The following is a 23178-nucleotide window of genomic DNA, read 5'->3' as shown; positions in this document are numbered from 1 at the left end:
CACTTTTGTTTCTGGCCCTAATATCAGAGCTTTGGTAAAACAAACAATGCAGCAGCAACAACAGTCATCATGCAGGAGGACAGGCTGCGCATCGTGGAAATTTCCCACAGATGTCAGTGACTGAAGGGTCAAATTCCAGTTGCTCATGTCAGGTTTTCAGTCTGTTTAATGCTGCTGAGGACTCTCTTGAGTAGAAACATATTGCTATGGGCAGGGTAGAGACATTTGCATGAAAGAGAGAGTCCCTCAGAGTGAAAGATCTTACCTTGTCCAGGCCAGGTTCACTTAGTCTCTGCTGCTCAATACACAGATGGCAAACTTTGGCCATCAGCTCGTAAGGATGCATGAACAGACGTGAACTGAGAAGGAAAGTGAAGATATATGTCCTCTGCAAACAAGAACAAGACAGAGAAAAAGATAAATCACTGCCAGTTTCATATTCTCTCAAAATGTATTTCTGACATATCAGTTCCTAATACTTTACAATCCACAAAACACAACTGTTTGGCTGTGCAAAGTGCTAATACTACAGCAGTAAACATTTAATTGTAACTTGTCATAGCTCCAGAATCAGTACTATATATTCGTGTTTGAGCCAAGTTATGCAAGATTAAACCAAAACAAGGCAGGGCAGGGCTGATTTAGTTCTCCTTTTGTACACAGTGTTCTAACAAGCTCAATACCTGAAATTACTCAGAATACAATTTCAACCCATCCTCCCTTGCTCTGTAGTAAACCTTTTTTGCAAGAGCAATTACCAGATTATGCAACTCTTTCTAGCCAAACAGTGGAATATAATTCATGCTGTGAGCCAAAGCTACTTATAATACCAATATAGAACCTTCTCTGCTTCCACATTTCTGGTTAAAGTAAACAGGCTTCAGAAGACAAAAGAAAGAAAGATGGCCCAATACCAGTTTGCCAGGTCACTGAACTGTCTCAATTTTATCACGTGCTCCATCTTTTCTGTGCTGTAGTTGCCTGACTTCAGTAAACCACACACTATGATCTCAAACTTCCTTTAAGAAGCCCCAAATGCCTTTCATCTCTCACAGTATTGCCTGTCTCCTAGGGGAAGGGGAGGGAAATGCACACAATTTAATTTTAGAGAATAACAATTAGTAACTCATTCTGGAAGTACAAGAAGAGGGATCTTACGCTGCAGTAATATTCCATGAATTAAGTTTTTAAGTCATTATGAAATGGCTATTCCACTCCACTCCCCACATTGCGAGTAATTAAATATCTGTAGTACCCACAAAAAAAGTCTACAACACTATAGTTCTAGCGACTTGAAATAAATCATCATGTTTGACCAATCAGTGTCTAAGTAGCTACGTTTGCATTTTTTTCTTTAAGCATTAATGCATAATAAATAGCTTAAGAACAGTCCTAGGGTGCTGCTAACTGACAGAAATAAAAAATGATCATGTCTTGGAACTGTGAATTGATTTACAACAAGAACAGAAGCTGAACATTAGCAGAATTATTTCTTCAGCTATAGCTTTTCAACAAATAGTGGTGTAGTTTCATCTACCCTTAATCATCCCCCTTCCCCAGACTCCTTGGTATCATTCTTCTTTTCTGATAAAGACATCTCAATGCACAAACGCCTCTAGGCAGGCCAAGAATTCTCAGATGATGAACGCCCTGTTCTCATGCCAGCTTCTGGCTGGGCTTCTGCTGATTCCCAACACCACGTGCCAATTCAACATTTCAGTTGCTAACCACAAGATACATGTCAACCTGAGTTGCAACTGGGAGGAAACGTATTAAAACCCCGTTATCTTTAAACTAAATACATCCACCAAGTTATGCTGGTGATCCTTTCCCGTCAGCCTGCCTTCTGAGACCCTTCCATTATTGATGGATTTATAATGGTCAGTGGTGCAATCCATCAGACAGAACGCCACGCTAGGTACTTACTTTAGAAATGAATCACCAAGGTTGTGCACTTAGCAGCAGCAGTAATAAAGGATTAGACTTCTTAAGTCAGTTGAGTACTGCATGCTGAACTCACACGGAGCACATCTGTTTATACTGCATCACTGCTGATCAGTCAGTTGAACCCCTATCAATTTGATGTGCAGCTAAAACAGAATGTGTCACATCTGACAGACTCCCTTTATGAGGTGCATCAGGCCCAGCCATTTAGTTTGCGAGGTGTATAGACTTACATCAGGATAGTAATCTACATTGGGTACTAAGTGCTGGATCAGAGCTTCCAGAGACCCTGACAGGAGATTGTTGTCATGGTAATAGAGTCCTCCACAGTTGTCCTCTTTTGACTGATACAGGTTCCTGTTGTATCCACTGCTGTCAAACATAGCTGCAAAGGGAGGTGTCTGTGGCATCCTTTCCTGAGGAAACACACACACACACGAGAGAGATGGTATAGTTATCAGAAGGTGTAACATGAGAGGCATTCTGAACTCAAGAGCTGTTACCCACAGCACCACGCTAGAAAAATATCAGTCTCACGCCCTAGGTTGCTTGCACGCAGCAGTAAAGATCGTATCACCTTTCAACTCATGCAGATTTCTCTGGAAAGGGTTCTGATCACTGTCTGTTGCAATTACTAGGTACTACTTTTGCATCTTGGTGCTTTTTGTTAAATTATAGATAAGAGATTGAGGTTAAGACTAAGGAGGAGTGTGCAAGGATCCTGGCAGAGATTTTGGAACTCAAACTTTCTCTAAAGCTTTTGGGGACATGGCATAACATTATTTGATGAATTTGGGCAAAATCCTGACAGTAGCTACATGAGAGCAAGTCTCTGATGTGGAGGTGTTTTCAAGTTGTTATGGGCAGATGCAGCTCCCATGTGGAGGAATAGACAGTAAAATAAAACCATAAAAAAGGTTGTGTGTGATGACAGTCTCCTTGTATGACAGGAGAGCCATGTAACTGCAGTCAAAAGCTCCTTTTCCCCCACCCTACCCAGGTAAATCAGCTGTGGGTTTTCCAAATAACACTGTGACATGTCTGACCCAAGCTAAAACTTCACACTTAATAGCATCTATCTTCACCTGTTCTCTGAGCAGCTCCACAGAAACTTGGAAAGCTTGTGTACAGTTCACTACCAATGTAATCGAAGATGTAAGCAGAGCTGGAACTCTGCTAAACCCTCCCTCTAAATTTTCGGAGAAGGTAAAAAATCCAGCCCTATGTTTTCCAGCTTCAGATGTGCTTAGTATTAAAGAAAAAATAAAGTAATTACTCATCAATCAGCATCTCAGTGCCTGTAGATTAAAAATGCCTTACCAAGAAAAATCTTAGATGAACCAAAGTATTAAAGAAAAAATAAAGTAATTACTCATCAATCAGCATCTCAGTGCCTGTAGATTAAAAATGCCTTACCAAGAAAAATCCTAGATGAACCAGTGCTGCGGGCTGTTCAGTGATCCAAGTTAGCAGGTGGGCGGAGAGGGGGCAATGACCCCCTGAGAGCTCTTTTGGTGATGCAGTATGTGAAAGGGCCAAAAGATAATGTCTCTGATTACTTAGGAGGTGAGTTATGACCCCCTTCCCTTTCCCCTGCCTTCTGGTAGTAGCAATTCTTGTCAGTTTGTTAAAGAACCTAGGTTTTATAGCCTTTACTGCAAGCTAGGTTTGTGCTAATTTTAACCCCAAACTTTTTTTTTTGTTTTTCTTTTTTGTTTTTAACTCCACTACCAGAGTTACTACACCATGAGCACCAACGAGGCAGTCTCATTCAGGGAGCAGAAAGATCAAACGAAAAAGGAGTCGCACACCGCTTCCACTCCTCTCCACAAGGAGGTAAGGGAGATCCAAATTTTGAAGATAATTTTCACAGGTTGCGGTGCTTGTGTTGACAGAGCATGTGCATGTGCCTGAGAAAAGCTTTAATGCCTCTGAGCCATCATTGTAAGTGCAGATGCTGTTGCTTTTCTCTCCATTGTATCAAATCCTATTTGGAAAAAGGCTCTTTAAAGCCACAGTCCTTGGCGAACACCAGTCTGTGAAGGCACACGATTTTGAGAACAACTAGTAATGTGACAGCCTGGAGATAAGTAGCATGCCGCCATCTGTGTGCTCTGCAACTCAAAACAAAGCGCTTTTCAGAGTGATCTCAGTAGAGACTAGAAGCTATTAAGTTATTAGCTGGATTCCTGGGGACCTAAAGCACTTCATATAGAGCCAAAGACTCACTGCTTCTGGCAGCATGTCTGGATAATGGAGGCATTCAAACCAACACAGGACTAAGGGATTCAGAAAGTAAACAATAAAAGAAAGCCAAACTCCATTGCAAAGATAGAGAAGGACAGTGAACAGAGCCTCCCGGCCTACATGACCTGCACTAATCTGCTTTTTGAGATGCCAAAAGACATTTGCATCAAAATGTGAAAGAGCGAGGGGTCTCCATGTCTGAAAAGTCACATTAGTCACTCTGTGCAGCTGTTCAACCAGGGATTCAATTCCTTCCAGCCCAATGAATTGGGAGGAGAGAAGAATAAAATAAACACACGTGCCACAGCATAAGAGCACAAGGTGCAGGACTGAACAAAACCAGGTTCCAGTAGAAGAGATGCTGGGCAGGTGAGACGCAACACGACCACTTCCACGCTGTACAATGGTAAAGCCTCCTGACAGAGAAATAAAAGAGTCTTTTAGACCCTTCACAAGGCTAGCAAAGTTCAAGGAGCTGACACGGCACTTCTGCAATATTTCCTGGGCTTTCATATGGAGTAAAGATCGCTATGTCTTAATTGCAAAACAGACTTGAACAAATTCAAAATATTTTTAAGCCCACTGGTGTTGAAAGATGTTCTGTTCGTACCAAAATTCAGAAGCCATTTCAGCTATTGTAGCGAAGTTTCTTCAGCCAAAAGGCAAGTAGTAACAGATGCTTTGTAAATACTGCCACTCACCAAACATTTGTAGCCCTATGGCCTCCAAGGTAATACTCCACAAGGAAAGTGAGAAAGACTAGTTTCGTTCTTCAAAACCACTTGACATCACATTTGGCACTGTAAAAAAACAAAGAGAGGAATTTATTTAAATCCAGATCTCATATTAACCAAGTAAGCCCAATTCTGGGTGAGACTGGAATTTGCAGAGGTTTTAATCAAGCTGACCATCAATCATTAGTTGTGATTTCACATAACCCTCAAAACCCAAAGCAGAGTTAGGCAGTATCTTATATCATCAAAGTTTGAGGTGATGTAGTGCTTGAGGAAAAACCTCCTGTTTTACATATCTCTAAAATTCAGACTAGTAGTGCAGTAAGAACTGAAAAAGGTGTGAATCACAGAATGGGTTTCTCCAACTTCTTTCACATGTGCACATTACATGTTACTGCCTCTGTAAATACCAAGTTTTTTAGAAGGTCCATAGTGCAGAAATTCTAATTACTAACTCCCAAAGGGAACAAGATCTCTTGGAAGCCTGCAATCTCCAGCTCTTAGCACAGCAAATTACCCCCAGAACTGCCCCTATCTTTTTTTGAACCAGAACTAAATTTAAGATAGAGTCTCATACTGCCTGAATCAAGAGGGAAGAAAAAAAAATCATTAGATCATTCACAGATACACTGATTGATAACAATATAATAAAATCCCCAAAGTCAGGTCCTGAAAAGTATATACTGCTTCATTTGTTTGCTATCCACTTATGGAAATCACTTGACAGAGAGTTCACTTCTGCTTCAGCAAGACATCAAGCTATATTAGGAAAGAGATGTCCTATATCCTGCACATTCAGACAAAGAGGATTTCACTCACAAGTAAACTAGACACAGAACATGCTGTCCATGCAATGAAAAGGGATGGTATCAAAGTGTGAGGAAGATAAGTATAGCACAGCCAACAGGATGATTCATATAACACATGTGCTTTTCCAGCAGAGTTCCTCTATCACCTTGACCTTGACTCTTTTGCTATATTTCATAAGGAGGTGGAGATAAAAAGCAGCATACTTTGTTCCAATTAGCTCAGGAGCTAAATGGACAACATCAAGCTCTGCCTACAAAATAACTTCAGTGAAGTTGAAATGCTGGTCATGGAGCACAGTCTGGTCCACAAAGTCTTGAAATACAGAGCAGAGCTATCTTGGGACCTAAAACTATTGATAAACTGCAGCAATACAACATTCTGAAAAGCAGGAAGTAGAAAAACTGAAACAGGAAAAATGATTCAGGTGAAAAATATCCTGAGAGTTGAAACTGGAACTTTTAAATTGGGCTCTGGAAACATTTGGCTATGAAGGAAATGGAAGATATTTATTTCCCCCCCACACCTTTTTTTTTTCTTTTTTTAAAAGGAGAAGAGTGGGGTTTTTTGGTTGAAGAGCTGACTTGAAGGAAAGAACACTGAAATCATTTTCCTGGCTCTACTACGGATGTTTTCTGTGACTGAGAGCAGTTAATAACTCTCTAGATTGTGGAAAGAGGAATAAAACAATTTTTCTGTATTTAGTCTCATTACAGAGAATGTGAGATCTCAGACATTCATGTCCCCATTCTGGCTTTGAATAGCATCTCACAAGAAAGAAGTTACAATCTAGCTAGTAACAGTCACGTAAACAGAATGCCAGAACCAGAGATGACGTGCTCAAAACCCCACCATTTCCTGCAGTATCCGAGTTTCAGTTTGGCAAAACTGAAGGAATTAGATAAAGCTTCCACTCTGCGGAGCACTCATCCAAACCTCAACATTCAGCAACAGGAAAGAATCAGTTTTTTACTCGCAACAGTAGAAGGCTGCATTGGTTTGTTCTCTTTTCATTTATGTTTAAGAGTTCTGTCTGCACATGAGGCCTATAAAACAGATCCAACAATATGGGTATCTTGTCTCCTTTATAGAGGTACCCACTGAGTGATTCAGTAGTAACCATGAAAGGCACCTTTAAAGCCCTTACCAAACGTCTTCATCCTTTCTGATGTGTACAGGTCATTCCCATAATGCACAAGGGAGCTCCTTCAGCCAGAGGAATGGTGACTGGATTTGTTCTGAATCCCAAAACACACCTCATAGAAGATGCAGACCTGAAGTCTGTGATCATATCCTCTCAGAGTTGCTTCACTATGTATGTCAGAAACCCCGAACCACATTTAGGAAACAGCTGCCCTCCCTGCTACACATGCTTTAGCTGTTCTTAAGGGAGGCTGTTGTAAAACTGGAGTACAGGAAAACAAAAGACTGCTGGGCAAATGGTGACAAATCTAACAGTTTGTGCCAAGCTGGGAAAGTGTGAACAAGTCAGAATGAGCTTTGGCTGTAACATACAGGAAGGGAGTAAGGACTAGGTGCTTACCAGCAGAGTCCAGCCTTATCTTAAGTGTTTCTGAGGTGTTTGTGAAAAGTGTAGAGCGTTTTATATCGTGATACAGGCTACCCAGAACAAAAGCATACCAGACACAGAGACCAACCTTTGCATTCCTTTCAGCTGGGAGTGCTAGCTTTGTTTACAAAGCATTTGTTTTCTGTGCTGAAAGGTAAAGTGAAATTTTTCAGATTCCTTATCTTCATAGTAGCTTGATCTGTAAACTCCCAAACCAGTGCTTCAGAAGTCTTACCTGCAAAAACTAAGCACATGGAACTATCACAGTTTAAGTTTTCCTTCCTGCAATTCTTCTGCGATATAACCTCACTTGCCATATAATTCTGACAGTATGACCTGAGCATCAACTTTCATTCACAGTGCCTTCAACTATATCATCTTTCCTAGAAATACTTCAGAAAATACTTCTTACTACTTGTATTTTGTAAGAGGCAGAGGACTATAAATGGTATTTCATACTTGCACAGGAGTCGGAAAGGGAAGTGACATGAGCTGCTTCTTAGCTGAAACAGACAGTAAGATAGTAATGACATAGAAGCAATCCACCATATAGTAATAAGAGGGCTAAAACTATCTGTGGGTAGTACTGCTAGGCAGCGACGTAACCGCAGAAACACATCTCGCATCCAGCAGAGAACAGTGAGTCTTCATCTCTGGCGGGAAAAGCAAAGACCTGAGGCAGACACGACAAGCCAGACTGAGCCTTGAACCACTTCATTTTCACTGCAACAGCAGAGGATGAACAATTTTATACAATTTGGAATAAATTACCCAGGCAACAATAGGCTGCAACAGGAAAAAAAAAAAAAAAAGTAGTAGGCAACAGATCAAGAACTGAATTTCAGTTAAAGGCTTTTTCCTCTTGAATGTGGAAAGAAGCTCTTTCTTCATTCTTGGTATAAATAGAACCAGCTGAACATGGGGGAAAGTCAGATGCACTACCTCTGACAGCTCACTCACACATGAGAACTTTGGCGCAGTAATTAAGCAGATCCTGAAACATTCAGGACTCTGTTTAAATTCCCTTGGATGCCGCACTACAAGTGTGGGTGGAAATGCATGCATATGTGTTTACACTTGGGAGTGCTAGGAAAAGCGCAGGAGTTTTAAGAATGCCCTGAATTTCACAGAATCTGCCAGAGTGGGGGAAAAAAAAAGGGGGGGGGGGAAAATACATAGACGTTCTTGATGGCAGCATGCTTTGACCCTACGCAGCCTGCCTAAGCACCAAGAAACAACCTTCTTTCTACGCTTCCCCCACATTCTTCCACGGGGCAGGGAAATCAAAGCGGGTCTAATGATCCTGAGAATAGCTGCGTCACAGCAGCATTGCAACACCAGCAGGTGTCATGGCAAATATCCCAATTGCAGGAAAATCACCTAGGCCAAGAGGGTATGGCATATGTTCCTTCCAATCAAAACAAAGGAAACGCACTGTCTGCCTTGCCAGACACTCAGACACAGCAGCCTCGAAACACAGAGCATGAAAACAAGACCACATGTATACAAGCAAATTAGATTCCTCAATACACGTGTATCTTCTGATTACAATGCAGCTGAGATTATAGCTGCAAAGTAAAAACAACAAGGCAAGAATTATAAACCCAGAAGATGACACAAAGAGTAGATATCACTGATAAAGAGGAAAGATTTGACAAGTCTTTTTAGATGTCAAGATGAAGAAATTGTCAATAAATTTAAAAAATGTACTTGCAACGTCCCTTTAATTTAATACTTGTTATGCAATTTTAACTCACAGGTAGAGCTGTCCTCCTAGAAATTTGTGGTTTTTTGTTTTTTTTTTTTACCTTGTAAATCTCTCTGATAATCCAACATCGTATTTTTTTCCACTTTTAGAGAAGAGGTTTAGAACATGAGCCATCCAAGATAAGTATTCGTTATCAGTGACATGATGGATTAGCACAGTGATAATTATATGTCACAAGCTCCTAAAATGCTGGAAAGTTCAGTCCATTGCACATTCCATAGCGAATCCTGTAAAGCTTGAGTGATTTACAGAATGAATTAAATGCAAAAACAAGCACAAAGGCCTCAGACCCAGCCCAAGCATGCAATGAAATACCGTCCGTCTTAAAAAGCAGACAACAGGGAAGTTTCAGAAGACAACTGATGCTGGGATCATATTAAAAAGTTACCTTTTCTAATCTCTTAGGATATATATTCCTTTAGAAAAAAATCATAAATGGGCTTTCCTCTAACCACCTTATTTAAAGCAAAATGAATGCACAAGCTGAGTACGAGCTCCTCAGTCCTAAATGTTACCTTTGATTCAAATATTACTGGTAAAAACCTAGTTCATTGGCTGGCCCAACACAAAGCATCAAGAAATAAGCTGGAACTACTGATGGCAAAATTCAGAGCCTTGAAATAAGAGAACACGTATATTAAATGCAAAGAAAACATAAGCACACTACTAAAACCTTATGCTTTCTCTAACTTAATGAAGCAGGGTGGGGTTTTTAGAATAATACAGCATTCCCCTAACTGCACCCAGAAAAGTACAAAAGAATTTTGCCAGTTGTTCTGTTGAGAACACAGGGCTCTTGAATGCCACAACCAGAAAAGACGTAACAGAGCGTAGAGAAAAGCGCGCACGTTTACCCCACCTCTTCAGCTGCAGACTGGTTCAGTCAGGGCTGCCATCCACCAGCACAGCGCAGAGCTTGAAAGTCTAGAGGCCTGGCCACCTCCTCTGGTGTGGGGACAGCTGAGCTGCTCATCAATCAGCTGATGAACTGCTGCAGTTTGCAGTCAGGAGCTTTAAGGCAAACCAAAAGCAGTGATGATTTACTTCAAAACATCACGCTGTAAACTGAGTGATTCAGCAGCTGATTCACGGCGGCTCAGCTGTCCAGGAACGGGGAGTGGGGTGGGGTGGACAGCTAGGAGCTGCAATGTCATCCATGCTATGCCATCCTTGCTAGTGAATCAGAGCCCTGACTATCGTTTCCGTAGCACGCTTCATACCTCCTGCGTGCTTCAAACTCAGCCTTTAGTCCATTCTTCATACAAGTGAAGAAATGGAAAATTGATGTGGCCAATGGGGGCAGGAACAGGTTGCCCTACGTGTCCATCGCAAGAGTACCACTGACCGCAACACGGTATTGCATTCCTGCTAACCCTAGGGGATGTGACCCATTTTATGTGACAGGGACACAAACCTCTGTAATCCTAACCCACCCACAGTGGGTGACTGAGGCCAGAAGATAAATTTTCTTCATCTGCATGTTCACTGTCTAAGAGCGGGTCTGAACTAGTTCACAGTGATAGCCAGCTTCATAAAGATGTCTTCACGCAGGCATCCACAGTCAACAGAAAAAGCATCATCTCCACGCTTAGACCTGGCACCTGAAAGAGTCTGGTTCTGCTTCTGACTCTGCTATGAACTTCTCATGTGGCTTTAGTCCAGTCACTCAGTTTCTCATTACTGCATTCCTCTCCTTGACAGTACAAAGAGGGATTAGTGTAGCGTTGTTTCCTTTCATTAAGTTCCAAGATGTTTTTTCAAAAGGAGTAAAGAAGGTGTATACCACTATATCAATGCCAGAAGCACAGCGCTAGCCTTAAGCATGAAGCTCTCCTGACGTGGTTCCCTCTTCAGCCTCATCAAAGCAAGACACCTTTTGAATTCAAAAGCCATTGCTCTTTGCAGACTTTCTTCGCAGACTTTCATGCTTTGTCCTTTGGTGAAACCTACGGTATGCTTAAGGAGAGCACCATTCCCTTTTATAATCATAAAGGACAGATAGGTTATAATCTGCAACAACAAGCTGTAGTAGTGCTAATAACAGTACTTATTTAATTTCATTTAACTGGTTCTATCTAAAACCTCATCACAAAACTTCTCTTTTCCATTTAGATGATTCAGAAAAAATGCTGGTTTGAGGCAAAAAGTTCACATAATCTCTGTTTTTGACTTAAGGAGTAGCTTACATTGCCATCAATGGTACAGAATATAACAGCATTTTTACTGATACTTAAGAGACACAGCTGGTTGAAAACAATTCACATTGAGAGTTTTTGCGGTAGAAATATTTCTGACTAAAGCAAAACAAGAAAACATATATGAAAAGTATACCATAATGTGTTTAGGCTGAAAGTAAGTAAGGACAGTCCCATTTTGACAGTAAAGAAAGCACATACAGTTCTCTATCTGGATCAGTAGTACTTGCATAACATCTATTTATACCTGGGCTGAATATCAGCTAGCAGATTGTAGACAAGAATTAGGCTAGAGGTATGATGGCCCTGTAGAACAGTTGGCTCCCATCAGCTAGACTGGTTTCTTGGGAAACCCCAAGGAGAACAGTCTACCCACACTGACTTAAGAGCTTTTTCCCTAGTCTAGGCAGGGCCACAGCAGAAATCGCTTCCACCGACACACTGCATCTGCTGGTTTCTGTCAGCTTTAAGACTTGACAGCAGTTCCCATGCTCAAGAGAAGGTGGGCCCTTGGGCTCCACAATCAATGGGTCAAAGTCTTCTCAGCTTTCAAACAATTACACCTATTAAGTCAACACACAGCAGGTATGGTATTTAACAAGCACATACCAGCTTGGATTGTAAAAGGATCATCATAAACGCAGGTAGCCAAATCTCTGCACGATGTTTAAGGGGAGGATCAACTCACAGCCCTGATGGACAGGTACTGTCAGGCCAGCATACTGCTTTGGTGCAGAAAGCATCTGCCTTGTACCAGTGAAAGCAATTATCTTAGAAAACATCCCAATCCCCAAGCGTATTTATGCACGTGACTCAAGCATATTTATCCTCTATCTTATTAGTTATGAATCTAAACGTCTCAGTATGCTGGCCAATGCAGACTCACAGCTTCCCAGACTCCTCTCTTTATTGGCCTGTAATCTGGTATTTCTGGCCCTATTTTCAGAAGTGACAAGATGCAAGCAGAATACCTGACCGCATGGGAGGGGCAGGTAACCTGGGGAACGTTGTAGTCTAGGGAGAAGATGCATTTTAATGAATCAAAAGCAAAATAGTCAGAATATGCAAGTCTGAGTCATGCAGCGCTACTCTAGAGCTACCTAGGAAGACAAAGCTGTGTTGTTTCCATGATCCTGCTCGTTTTCCAATTAAAAATACAAGCATACTGAGAGCCATCCTTGCACAGTCCCCACTGCAGTAATTTAGTTTTTTTAATATTACTTCTTACAGCAGCTATAATAAAGGAGAAATTAACAGTAGCTTTTAACTTCAGGTAGATTCTTTATCTCCTGTTTGTAAATTATGTAACATCCCCACTCTGGCTGCCAAGTACATTCTAGAACTTCCGTTTGCAAGCTAATTTTCCAGCAAAGCGCTCGTTAGATGATGTGGCTCTGTCCCACAAACCCATGCCAAGCAAAAGGCATTTATCAGTGCTTGCAAGGTATGGTTGCTCACCTACTAACATTTTGGGAAAGATGCTCAAGTAGGAGCCCCTGATCGCTCACAAGTTTTGCCTCCTTACTTCATTCACACACATGGTTACCCTATTCCAACTAACAGCTTTTCTTCTGTATTACCCAACTACCCACTGAACAGCAGAACAGCGATCAAATAACCAAAGAAAAGGAAGACACGTTGAGATGAAACAAAGACAAAACTAGTGTTTCATCTAGGAAGATTACATAAAGGTATAAGGATATAAATTGTTCAGATCATCTCTATCTCTATCTCCAGGAGCTGAGGAGTGACTTCTACAGGTCATGCTTTACAATAAATCTCCTAGGACAGCTACCCAGCTCAAGCTGGAACTTTGATACTCATGTCTCCAAATGAGAGAGACGGATCACAGTTAATGCGAGGAGCTCTACAGAACGGACAGGAACACAGGCGCAAAGAACAACACACCCACGTCAAGGACGCACAAGAATCAAGTGAGTACCACGAGCTCGCCCATTTTCAAGTCATTTGACAGGAACTCCCACCAGTTTTCTAGGTATAATGACACTCTGTTAAAATCAGCACTAGCTCGAACGCTGTTCCAGCTTCCCAGAGTAAACTGACTGCAACCTAACATGGAAAGAAAAGTTGTTAAGCCTTCTGATTTATAAAGCAAAGCTTTGGGGGGTAAACTATGCAATGCTTCCTATATCTCTTCTCTTTGCGACACCTAGTGCTTGATGCTCAGAAACGCTCAGAGCCACAGTGCATCCCTGATATCAGGAACTGGCAGTGTTCAGCATCTTCCTGCCTTCACTGCAAGACAAAACATTTTTTTTTAGTTTATGTATTCTGGAATAGTTAAACTCCCATATTTTCATTTTTCTTTTCAGTTCACATTTCTTCGCTGATGGGACTCAAATCTTAAACTGTGCTTGTCATTTTGAAATGGCGTAACAGCAGCTCAGCCTCCGGTCCACAGAACAGGTACGATACCTTACTGCATTTCCAGGAGAACGTGTAGATAGCTCATAAAACCGTAGCATGAATAACGCTCTACCTCCCCAAAAAAGCTCAACAGAAAAAGGCTATTAAGAACATCAACAAACAGGGATTTGTTGTACCACATAAAAAACATTCTAATCTGTGTGTAGTGGTGGTGCTGCTGCTGCTAGCTTAACCTGTAATAAACTAGTACTTTCTTTTCTCTTTTACAAAAGACTAAGAAAACCCAGGCAGCTTGTTTTAGTTCTGCCTGTTTAAGGGAACGATATCCCCATCACTGGTTCAAAACCAGAGCTAGGTCTCAGCTCTCAACGCTCTCCAACGTGGTTCTCCAGCTATCTGCCTGTCCCAAGTATACTTGGCATTCATTTTCTAGCTGATTTACAGATTCTCTCCAAGATACCTCGTTTGGAAGCTGCAGGATAAGGTTGAGAAAGCAGGAATACCGTCCCCAAAATTGCTGGTATCTGGGTTGGGAACAAGGCTTTTAAAATAGAGATACAGAATAGAAACACAGTCCTGCTTGCCAGGGTCCCCATTTCCCACAGATAACCCAGTATCTCAGACCACTCGGGCTTTAATCTCATTCAAAACAAACTACCTCCCCCCCAGCACTCCTTGCTTATATGGACAGCTCTCTAGGGCACAGAGTAACTCTTTGTTCTTTGCTGTTTTGATTTCCTAGGCCATTCTCCTCCTTTGAGAGGAGCCAGCCCTCTTCCCCTCTCTTAGGGGAACTCCTCTTAAGATTTTTCTCACCCTTCCGTACTATATTTAGCTTTAAACACACGCAGACAGAGAGGCATCGCTTGCCGTTGCGACTGCCTTAGTTTCTAGCCTGGCCTAAGCCCAGCATACTAGACATACCTGACAAGTAATGCGTCAGTCTTGGGCCATTTAACGACCTTTGCTCTCACTCTAACCCTGAATTGTGACATCCCCCATTCCTGCCTTGCTTAGGACACGGACCTGAAGTTTTAGCTCAGTCATACCTAGCAGGTAACCAGAAAAAAAAAGACCATAAACAGATTTTGGCCACGCCACACACACCCAGCTGTCCTGCCCACACACCTGATTTACACAGCCCTACAATAACAACGTGGCTAATTGGTGCTTTTTCATCACTCCCACGCAAAACAGCATCCGCCAACTGAGCAGATTCTCAGGAAAACAGGGAAAGCATCTCAGGGTGTTATCCCTAAAAAAGGATCACGCCATCCAGCTTCAGGACCCCCACCCCCACCCCTTCCTTTTTAACACAGGGAAGGAGGCTGGGAGAGGACCCAACCTCCCACTGCCAAGTGCTTTTTCTGCTAGGCTAAAGAGTCTCTCTGCTCCCGAGTATCTCGATCCCCTAGAAGCGAACAACTCAAACTATATAGAATTCGATAGCTGATAAAATTAAAACTAGGAGGAAAGCATCAGGAAGAAAGAGATCACCTGCTGACACTCGCCGGGAGGAGGCGGATGGAGAGGACCCCCCCCCCCCGGCCCGTACCTGAAGGTGCCCGCAGCCGCTCCCCGCAGCACTCACCCTCCGCGCACCGCTCCCAGCCGCTGCCTCCCGCCCGCAGACGCGCATGGCCCGCGTCTCCGCTGGGCTCGGCACAGCACGGCTGCCCCACCGCCGCCTCGCCCGGACTCCCAGGGCGGCGGGCGGAGCGCCGGGACGCGCCGCTCCCCGCCCCGGCCCGCCCCCGCCCCGCCGCCGCCTCCCCTCCGGCCGCGGGGAGCCGGAGCGCAGCCGGGCTGCAGAGGCGGCGGCTGCGGGAGAGGCACGGCTGCAGCTGGCCCGAGCCGCCGCGGAGCGCAGGGAACCGAAGCGTGCCCCTGAGGCCTTGCGGCATTTTGTAAGCGTCCAAGAGTGCCCACGCAGGTTCAGGACCACAGAGCCAGCCTGCCCCGTATCTCGCCTCCACCGGTGGTTTTAAGTGAATGCCTAGGGAAGGGCAAGAACAGGAGAAGCCTACATCATACTTCCTCCGAGTACTCTCACAACTTGCATTTTCAGCACCAGAGATTTCCCGAGCCTGTTGTTGTTCAGTAACCCCCAACAGATCTCTCTCCCCCAAGTACTTAACCACCTCCCCCTCAGTCCATCCACAATATTCTCTTGCAAAGACATTCACAGACCTTCTGCAGCTCCCCAGAGAGCCACCTTCTTCCACTTATTTCAAACCTGGCACTTACTAGCTTCATCTGATGTCCCCTAGCTTCTTGTACTGAGAACAGAAGTGAACACTTCATTCCTGCACACCCTCCCCAGGGCACTCAGCCTTTTCTAGATTTCTTCCTAACTCACCTCTTTTCCACACTGAAGAGTCCCACCCAACTCAGTCATTCCATGCACAGGATCCAGATCTCTGATGATCCTTGTCATCCTTCTCTGTCCTTTTTGCAGTATTAGTAAATCTTTTCAGAGATGAGGGACGACAAACTGCACGCAGTATTCAGGATGCATTCAAACCACAGATTTAGACAGCAGTACACCAACTTTCCCTGTTCTCTATCCCCATCTAGTAATTCCTCATCCATATTTGATTTGCCTTTTTGACTGCTACTGGCCTGGAACCATCCATCACAGCATGCCCATCATCTTCCAGACAAGCAGCAAAAGTCATGTTAGAGCCCATCATTTACATGTAGACAATGTTCCTTAATCGAAGAAAAACTCTTCTGAATAGCTACATGCTCGCCTCTGGCAACTATTTCCTCACACAGCCATAAAGGGAGTACATAAACTCAAGTTCCTTGGGCCAGGCTGATTCTGGGGGCAGGCACACAGTCCTGCCTACCTGCAATTCAGTTCCTCTAAATTAAGTTTTTAAAAGGGAATACTTTGAAGTCTGTTTTTAAAATAATTCAGCAGGCAAGATAACTGACCAGTAAATTGCACCCCACGCAAACACCCTTTGCCCACACAACTATTGAAATCCCTGTTCCAAAACCAGAATTGTGTGATCTCAGTGAGGATTCAAGAAGTGGCTTGCCAGTCAAAGATTGTCCCTTTGCATAGTATCACAGTAAAGTACAATGAAATTGCATTGGAATGTTATTTCTGAAAGAACATGACACAATGCCAACATGACACAGAGGTCACAGCCTTTACACATATATTTTAGTCCTTTTCCAACTTTGGTGAATTACGTCAGAGGATGGTGCTACGTGTTTTCCACGGGCTCTGCTCGGTGACGTTTCTAGCTCCGTTTCCTGGCTGTAACAGATTTTCCAACACAATAAGCTACTTAAGAAATAACTCTGCATATCAAATCTTTTTGCTTAAATTTTGTTTACCCCTTCAAATCTCTTCACAAGACAGTTCCTGTTGCCATACTTAAAAGAAATGTGACAGAAAGAGACTTCGACTTCATCCAGATAGAAAGGATTTTCCCTTTTTCTTCTTGCCCGCCTCCCTTATATTTGAACACAAACATCTATTTTTTCTTCACCTCCTCTCCTGCATTTTCAGACATGATCTTGTACTTGCAGCAGAAATAAGTTACTGAAGTAACAACGTGTACGGACACATTAATCCTGGTTTATCTTGGTCCAAGCTGACAAGGGCAAAGCCAGAACATGGGCTTCCTGGCAGAGAGGACTGCCCCCGAGGAGAGATGGGGTGGTACAGTCAACAACATGCTGCATATGAATCAGCAGTGCTGCACTACTGCAAGACTGGCAAATGCTACAGCTCACTGGGCTGCAGTGAGAGAAGTATCACGTTAGGCAAGAGAGAGAATTTGTCTGCTGCGCTTAGCGTTGCTCAGGACTCATTTGGAGTAGCGCAAGCAGTTATGAATAACTTGGCAGGAGTTCAGAGGAGATCAAAAGTTGTAAGAAGGTAAGAGAAATACAGTTATGAGTCAACATTTCAAAAGCAGGACATGCCCAGTCTGGACTGCTCAGATGCTTTGCTTATTTATTCTTCCCATCTTGATATGGTAGCAATCATAACAGCAACATCAATTAAGGGAGTTAAGCGCAAAACAAACTGGAAAAAAAAACAGATGGGAACCGATTAATCCAATTAGACTGATGCTCACTAAACACAGGTTCTATGCAGGTAGTGTTCTCAGAAAATCGAGACCCAGGTCCCACAGCTGGATTTGCTGTCATTAAAACCAGCATCTAGGCTGAGCTCTAACACAGCACCCTCCACTGTGGTAGAGATACAACTAGTGTGACTCGAACTGGAAATGTATTTTCCAGTTTTCACATTCAAATAAATGCTTTACTTCCAAACCAATTGCATTTTAGGAGAGAAAAGATTCTTGTACCTGTTAGACCCTAGAAAACTCTGGGCCAATATATGCAGACAAAATTATAGTTCAAGCTAATTTTAACAAGGCTCCTGGGCTTTCAGACCAGTTCCAGAAAAAGCAGGTTGAAATGCAAATGCCAATTGCTGAAGAAGCAGGAGTAACTCCCAAAGTTTCAATACTGACATAGAATGGGAAGGGATTTTTCAAGATAGCTTGGATTACTTTTTTTGATGATGAGTAGCTGAACCCATGAGCTTTGTATTAGCATATTCATACTATCCGGTCTTTCTCTGAAATACAGGGATTAGAAGTTATAAAGAATGAAAACAAGCTTAGTATTTCATGTCATCATATCACTTAAGGAAATGAGGCTTTAGAAAAAACCACCAAACTTGGGAACACAATCTATTCATTGTGAGAGCTGCTAATTCTATGCATTTTCTGCTGTGGACTAACTTCGGTTGCGTGGTTGAAAATCTCTCTACACATAACACAATCCACTCCTCTCCCCCTGTTCTCAAGTTTCCACCATTTTTGTCTTACCTATGAGGAATATGGGTGACACTAAAGCAGGTTTTATGGATATACATTTCTAAGTTCAAAGAAAAGTTGTCTACAACTCTACTCACAAGAAGGCAGGTCCATTCTCATCTAGCTGCAGATCTACTTTGAGCTTTAGACTGAAGCTTGACAGGACTGTAAACTAGTAATATTACTAGCCTCTTCCTCCTTTTAACGGCAAACCTCTTACCTTTTATCCTTTTAACTCCCCAACCATTCATACCATTATTTCCCTCATTACACTGTGGACAATTCTAGCACTGAATTTATACATCTAGCATATAAGACCTGAAGATTTTTCACTCAATGCAAGCCCAGTCAGTAGTACTGCAGGAAAACATTTACCTAGTCCTTTCAGAAGGTAATCATCAACTGAGCTTTGAATTTAGCACTTCCAAGAAGAGCCGAGAATATGGATCCATTTCACACTTTCACTGCTGCTCTTTATTTGAAAATACATTTTATCTCCATTAGAAAATATCTACTGGTGCTGTACTACTCATAGGAGATAACCTGATAATTCATATTTCAAGTGAGTACATATATACAGCTGATGCTGCATTTGCATTAATTATTATACAGTTACATACTGGGTCTATCCTGACCCCACGCAGCGTTGCTTGTGCTAAAGTGCCACAGGCAAACTCTTACAATTTCCAAGTGATAAACTAGAAACCCCTTGCCTCAGTCTACCCAGTAATCTTGTACTGGTGAGAGCACAGAGGTACTGCCAGTAAAACAGTTAAATGACATTGAATTATAAGCATTAAGGCAGAACATTCTATTTTCTTTCAGCAAGTGACTGTCTGGACAGTTCTCTGCTAGAGTAACAGGAAACGATCAGCTTAACTAGCTCATATCTAGCTGCTGTAACTCCACAGGAACTATCAAGAAGAATTGAGAGAAAATGACTGATGGCAGTTCTTCTTTTATTTTAAAATTTGCTGATGTGTAAATATATAAACCTTACGCTATGGTCTGTAGCACTTCACTGCATAAAGCAGGAAGACATCAGGTTTCATTTAAGTCCCATGTTTATTCATATGGAACCTTAACTAGGACCATAATAAAAAACAGCTTATAAACTACTTAAGAGCTATTAATGCTTGCCAAAACTAACCTGTGGTTTTAAACAAGGGGAAGGTCAAAGTAAATGAAAAGTAGCACTTAACTCACTGTAGAGAAGGCATGTTAAATAGAGAGTGCATAATATGTATTTGGCATTTCAGAAAGCACTTGAAAAAATCCCATACACAAAGAATATTCTTGATAGAGATGGATGAAAGGATTTAGAGCTTGAAGTCAAATGTGTCATCAATTCAAAACCAAGGCATTATGCTGGCAATATTAGCACACCTATTTAACTTTGTACATAGAACTCTTACTGAAATTGAGACACCTGCACTAGTGAAAGCATTTGCAGAATTAGCTACCAGAGCTTTCAGCTGCTTCTGGTTTTCAAAAAATTATTTCAAGTTCAATTTACAACATAAACAGTTAGATGAGGGGGCTCAGTCCGGCAGATCACAAACATGGCCTTGGCTTCAAGCTGGAAATTAAGCAGATGCTTCAGTGATTTGACAAAGGAGGATTCAAGCACACTCTTAAATGTGCAAACAGAGTGGTGTAATAGTGCAATTGTAGTTGTGTGGGGGGATTAAGAGATGTGCGAGCACTCAGAACACTTTACCGGTGAGCAGACAGCACTTCCTGTAATGACGATGCAGCATTTTTTGTAATAAGACTTTGGGTTTTGCTGTTAACAGCTTCGTCAAAACGTGAACAATTTGAGCTAAAATCGTCAATGGCAGATGCCCAACTACAGGCTGATTGCAAATTTCAGCTAAAATGGTTTATCCTCTCCACTGTCTTTTCAGGATAAAAAAAATCCATTATCTTGCTTTTGTTCCTGTGGTTATTACAGTTTCTTTTTTATTTACTACTGTTACCATTTGAAGGAAGATAATCTGTCACAAAGCCTTGGACAGGAACTTCAAGTTTGGAAGAACACATTCACTGTAGTTTGCCTTTAACATTTCTATGCAAGTACTGACCAATTTCAGACAAACTATTCATTTTTGAAAGCCCTCTGCCTGCTCTACAAGCATGTAGGAGTATTTGGCAGCAGAATTCCTTAGAACTTGCTCAGGACTGACAATGATCCAGTTCCAGGCTTCAGGGGTTGAGCTGGACTTTCCCTGAAATAACCATCTTAAGCCTCTGTAGCACTGGGTGTCAGAGCTGAGAAGACTGAGATGGTGGTCTTGTGCTCTCAGTGCTCTCCATGCTAGCACCAAGACCATGTGGAAGAGGGGAAAAAGATCGGCTGACATGTGAAGGGATCAAACACTCCATGTTGGGCAGAAACCAAATGGCACAAGGAAATTGAGTTTTGGAATAATATAGTTAAGGAGGAATCTCAGAGGAAAAAAATAGAGTTGTAGCTATTTTTTCTCTAGTCTGTCTCTAACGGATCTCACTGCTCTTTGAAAAGGAGGTAACCTATTCGAGTGAATCAAATTCTGTATTATCTGGCAGGCAAATGAGCAGCGCATGTACCTCCTGAAGTCCAGCCCATATGCTGATACTTCAGAGGCTACAAAGCCACTGGAATAAAGTAAAAGGGATCCAATTCAGGTTTTTTTCACCTTAGAGCTTGGCATGGTACTTCTGTCATTTAAGTCAGTCACAATCTATGCCTAACAAAAAAAACCAATTCTTGAAAACCATTCACCTTTGAGCCTAACTGCTGCCCTGGGTGGGGACCAGAGGGGAAAGAGCAACATCTTTGAATAGTGTTTTCTCTCCCAAGTGACAAAGAAAGCATATCTGAGCTATGGCTCATGTATCCTGAGGCTCTCTCATGTGAGGCATCACATAGTCCTGCTCTCTTTCCTGTGAAACCTCTGTGTGAGGCAAGCAGCGAAGATGACAACATCGAATGGCTTGTCACAACACAATTCCAGCCTAAGGAGAACAACCAGCTTCACACTCTCTTTCATCGTATCTAACTATTGATCATCTTGACCTTTCCCCGGGACTGGCCAGCGCAAGAGTGAGGCATCTGTGCATAAAACCAGATAAGGCTGAAATTACGTGGGAGAAGAAACTTCAGCTCTCAAGGACAAGCAGCAACTCCTTCATTTACGACAGTTTATAAACCGCTTCTCGAAAGTCTTACTGAATCCTTGCATGTTAATGCAGTGTGGAACCACTCACCATGATGAAAGATGCCAGGATTTGACCTATCTTAATATATTCATATATTAATATAAATTATATATGCATAGATGTATGCAATGAGCAAATGGCCCATCTGTGCCCTTCCAGGTGAACATAACTGACAGAACTGTTAGAGATGCTTTACAAAGTTCAAAATAATCAAAACAAGTACAGCTCAGCGTGTGTCACTCGCTTCTGATGACCCTTACACACAGGCAGATAAAGCGAGTAAAGCTGACATCAATTCAGTATGACTTAATCACAGTTTTTATCTTTAAGAGGAAAAGTTCTTTATTCGTTACAAACACTTGCATTCTTGATGGCCTCTACTTGACTGAACCTAAATGAAAAACCTCTACAGAGTGGGATAATTAAATTCCCTACTTATTCATATAAAATGTCCCCAAAGTGTCTGATTAATAAAGCCTTACAACTGCCTGCAAATTTGACAAGTATTCAGCCTTGTCTTAAAGATGCAAAAGCTGAGGCATTTTCAAAGGTGCAATATGTAGCAACTGAACATCTAACACCAAGAATAGAACCGAATCCTGATTCACGAGTCGCCTTTGGCTGCCAGAACCTATTGAACTGGGAGTTATTCCTCATTGTGAAACAGGCTGCTCAGAATAAATAAAATACCTTGCACAAGTACTTTTTTTTTTAACCTGTGGATAAAAGCCCCTGTTTAAGACCTTGTCCGAAAGTATATGCGTGAAGTGGAAATACAGAGGAAATTGGAATACTGCTGAACGTGAGCTGACTTCTGCTGTTGCTGGATAACTGCAGATGGTTCAGACAGTGTCAATGCCATGTGCCTTAAGCTTTACCCCCTCCCCAACCCCTCCTTTAGTAGTATTCCAAAACTGGATGTTGGAATCCTTATTTCTGTTTAGTTACTGATTTATGGTTGCTATTGCTGGAGGCTTCCCCCCCCCCCCCAGCATAAAGAAACATTTACGACCCCACCTTCCCTTACCTCCTCCCCCTTTCTTCTTTCAGCCTGACATCCTCTCAAATGCTACCTGACAGACTGCAGCAATCGCCCTGTGAATGGTAAGTAATTTCCTTATTGACAGCCTCCCATTTACTCCGACATCTGCCAGCACTCCCTGACACTTGAATAAGCATTAAGACATTAACAGTCTGGCACAGGTTTAAGGGTTTGAATAATGATGTTCTGTAGGCCCACTACATGGGTGCACACACACACAGGCAGCCAAAAAGACCCTTGTTCACTAAACTTTGCCATCCTTGCGGCTGGAGACAGCTGCAGTAGGGGTTATGGCAGCAACAGATTATCTGCTTGGATGAACTGCCATCTTCTGTCATGCCAGACAATGAGGCCTGATCCCTAACCAGTAAAGCACTGAACGTCTTTCCATTTACTGCAGTAGGACTGGGTTCTGGGCTAAGACAGACAGAC

The 23178-nt window shown here is 42.4% G+C and overlaps 1 protein-coding gene across 4 annotated transcripts in view; it reads right to left on the bottom strand.

Annotated features, from left to right (window-relative positions):
• The window catches only part of RASGEF1B (RasGEF domain family member 1B), a 73932-nt gene that overhangs the window by 23695 nt on the left and 27059 nt on the right, over window positions 1-23178 (bottom strand). The window contains exons 1-5 of one of the 4 annotated variants that reach the window (XM_064510389.1): window positions 15245-15344; window positions 9930-10081; window positions 4893-4991; window positions 2178-2360; window positions 266-388 (exon numbers count right to left, since the gene is read on the bottom strand). In XM_064510389.1, the coding sequence (XP_064366459.1) occupies window positions 266-388; window positions 2178-2354 (300 nt within the window). In that variant the 5' untranslated portion in view covers window positions 2355-2360; window positions 4893-4991; window positions 9930-10081; window positions 15245-15344. The other 3 variants (XM_026115273.2, XM_064510390.1, XM_026115274.2) reach the window with 3 other exon arrangements.

Source organism: Dromaius novaehollandiae, chromosome 4 (assembly GCF_036370855.1).
Source record: "Dromaius novaehollandiae isolate bDroNov1 chromosome 4, bDroNov1.hap1, whole genome shotgun sequence".
Lineage (NCBI taxonomy): Eukaryota > Metazoa > Chordata > Aves > Casuariiformes > Dromaiidae > Dromaius > Dromaius novaehollandiae.
The sequence above is the reverse complement of the archived record's forward strand: the minus strand, read 5'-3'. Positions and strand labels throughout refer to the sequence as shown.